The sequence below is a fragment of the Acyrthosiphon pisum genome, unplaced genomic scaffold (genome assembly GCF_005508785.2).
Source record: "Acyrthosiphon pisum isolate AL4f unplaced genomic scaffold, pea_aphid_22Mar2018_4r6ur Scaffold_21922;HRSCAF=25289, whole genome shotgun sequence".
Classification (NCBI taxonomy): domain Eukaryota; kingdom Metazoa; phylum Arthropoda; class Insecta; order Hemiptera; family Aphididae; genus Acyrthosiphon; species Acyrthosiphon pisum.
The window spans coordinates 14,697-17,616 of NW_021771440.1; the positions used below are offsets into that span (position 1 = coordinate 14,697).

Sequence of the window (2,920 nt, forward strand, 5' to 3'; positions counted from 1 at the left end):
GGAGTGCTCCGGGACACGAGTAGGACACCCACAGTACGGTTGGTCACCGTCCGGGTGATCGCGATTGAGAGTGAGAGGGGCTGCGGCCCAGCGCCAGTGGGCGCCGCAGACCGCAAGGCTCCCAGAAATACGATACAAGGACAACGGGCAGAAGGAAAACTATGAAACCATCAACGGCGAGACGCGCATTCCACAAGATCCGAAGGAGAAGACGCGAGGTATGAGGTAGAGGCCAGCTGGCTATCAAGCCGGGCCCAGAAAACAGCAGAACGAGAAGACATGACTGGCGGGCAGCGAAGCCGGGTCGAGATTCTTACAAACGCAGACAGCAGGCCTTCAGCCAACAATGTATATTTCTTAACATGTAAAACTAATTTAAATGTGCGCCCTTAGAGGACAAAGAACATAGGTGTCAAAATTATTATTCATAAATTGTATGTCATTTAATGTATAATAAACGATGGCGGCGCCGCGGCGGTTATGCGAAAGCAATTCCCGCGACGTCGTTGGTTATAAACTGAAAAAAAAAAAAAAAAGATCATATTTTTATTATTATTTTTTTGATCATCCGTTTTATACCTATTTCACTTAGTTCTGCTAATTAATCGATAATACAATAGATGATGTAAAATATATACTCGCCTACAGGTATATATAGAATCCTTCAAATTTATATTACTTCGGAATGTATATTAAATTGTATGGAACAATGCAGAAATATGCAAATTGATGCATTATCACATATAAGAATATTAATGATAATTTTTTTTATCTAAATAAAAATACCACCATATTTAATATATGGTACATAATATTTCATATATACTACAATAATGAATGTATACAATGAATAGTTTATGATATATGCTATAATTAAATATAATACATTTCGATGCAATGACCATCAGTAAAGTACTTAGGTGCGTATATATAGTTTATATCTAATGAATAGGTGAGAGGAAGAACAATAGCTACTATACTCATTTATTATTATTTGTGTAATTTTATTTTATTCGCGTACTGCTTTGACGCTGCCTATATAGAAGTATTTAAAATTGCGTTTATTAATAATTTTTGGGCCACAATAAATTATGGATAAAACGACAAACGCGAGGAACAACAATGCACTAGTTACATCAACCAAAAAAAATCGATACCAAGTCAGAATCATAGTGTGAGACTTTAATTGTGGTGCTCCTTTATGACGTAAAACATACTCAGTCCAGTAAACCACGGACTCTGTGGGTGACATGGGTCGATCTTTGAACCGTTGGGAAGCGATTTTAGCGTTTTTCTGATATCTATATATAAAGACGTATAACAGCGTGTAATATTTTAACGTTTTGTCAAACGAAATAACAGTGGTCACTAGCTACCTATCGTCGTTGACTATCGCCAAAATGGCGTTTAAAACCGTGTCGTTGGTAACAGAAAACAGGTCCATAGAGATCGCCATTCCGGCGTCGACCAAATTGTCAATATTTCTCGGTTGGTCGTAGAAAAACGGAAATCCGATTATGGGCACTCCCGCGTCAACAGCTTCGTACACTCCGGATATGCCTCCATGACTGATAAACAGTTTCAAATTGGGATGCACTAAACAATATCAATTCCGACAGTTAAACAGCGTAGTCTTACATATTTTATAATATTTTAGTTGTTGTTTGGTTCAAATCTATGTACGGTATAATATGGTTAGAGGTCAAATAGGTAGGTACGTACTGAGTATGTCCCGTTGCGGAAACCATTTCCGCGTCATCACATTCTTTGGTTTGTCCTCCATTTCACCTTCGTATTTCCACAAAACCTTTTGCGGAACCTGAGCGAGTGCCTCTCGTAATGATCTCAGTACGTTTTCAGGTAACGACGCCATCGATACCACGGAACCGAATGTGAAGTAGATCACCCCGTGGGGTGCATCGTCGATGAATTCCAAAATGTCCTGTTAACCGGTATAGCGTAAAAAATATATATTTAAAATTGTCAAATACCTGCATATAGTTCTACAAACATGATGAGATCAAAAGGACTTATAAGAGTATATTATAACAAATAATTTACGATCGCCAGTTCAAGTCTCATAAGTTATAATAGGTATTAAAGATAGGTAACAACATTCTGTGTGTTTATTTAAATGTTTTTTTCGATATTTTAATTTTTCTAATGAGCTATGGACATTTTTAAATTATTGTAATAGGTATTTTACTCATAAATCTATAAACACTGAAAGTATAAGTTTGCATTGTTACTTGAAAGACGGATACAACAAATTTCTCGCTAAAGAAACATCCAAATCAGCGTACGTATTTTTCTTATAGGTAAACACTAACTTTTTTGTAAGGATTATCGTTATTAGAATCGTTATTTTCTAGATTTAAAATCATCAAATATTTTATGTTTTTTGAAAAAAATTATACTTTTTACTCTACATATTTTATATCAACGTGAAGTTTTAAAAAAATACGCAGTTAATTAAACAATTAGAAATGAAAACAATTTACAACGTAGGCACCTAGGTATACAATATTTAGTATAAAATATAATTTTTTTTTTAAATGTGATTTATATCGACATCCAATTATCCCGAAAAAATCATCATATTTAAATTTTTTTTTTACATTTTAAACCTAGTAAGTATTTATAATTACTTTAAATACGAATAATGAATTATCAAACTTCGTATATATACGAGCAGGAACTATATTGGTTATTATCACGGACGTACATACAGTACTGGTCACGGACGCTCTTTACTGTATGAAGGGTGTCACAACGTTGAGAAATGAATAATATAATTATAATATTGGCATTAGGGACGCAGGTTACAGTTGCTGATAACAGGAAAAAAACTATGTCCGAATTGTTCGGTGTTGCAAGTTGATCGCGTTTTGCGCGTGTCCCGCACTGATCCTGCAGCATT

The 2,920-nt window shown here is 35.2% G+C and overlaps 1 protein-coding gene across 3 annotated transcripts in view; it reads right to left on the reverse strand.

The window, feature by feature from the left end:
- Window positions 1–851: 851 nt before the first annotated feature.
- LOC100168987 (UDP-glucuronosyltransferase 2B13) overlaps window positions 852–2,920 on the reverse strand; it is a 17,415-nt gene continuing 15,346 nt past the window's right edge. For all 3 annotated transcript variants that reach the window (XM_001945468.5, XM_016800859.2, XM_029492617.1), the window contains exons 3-5: window positions 1,723–1,942; window positions 1,377–1,596; window positions 852–1,301 (exon numbers count right to left, since the gene is read on the reverse strand). In XM_001945468.5, coding sequence (XP_001945503.2) covers window positions 1,010–1,301; window positions 1,377–1,596; window positions 1,723–1,942 — 732 coding nt within the window. In that variant the 3' untranslated portion in view covers window positions 852–1,009. The remainder of the gene's footprint in view (window positions 1,302–1,376; window positions 1,597–1,722; window positions 1,943–2,920) is intronic.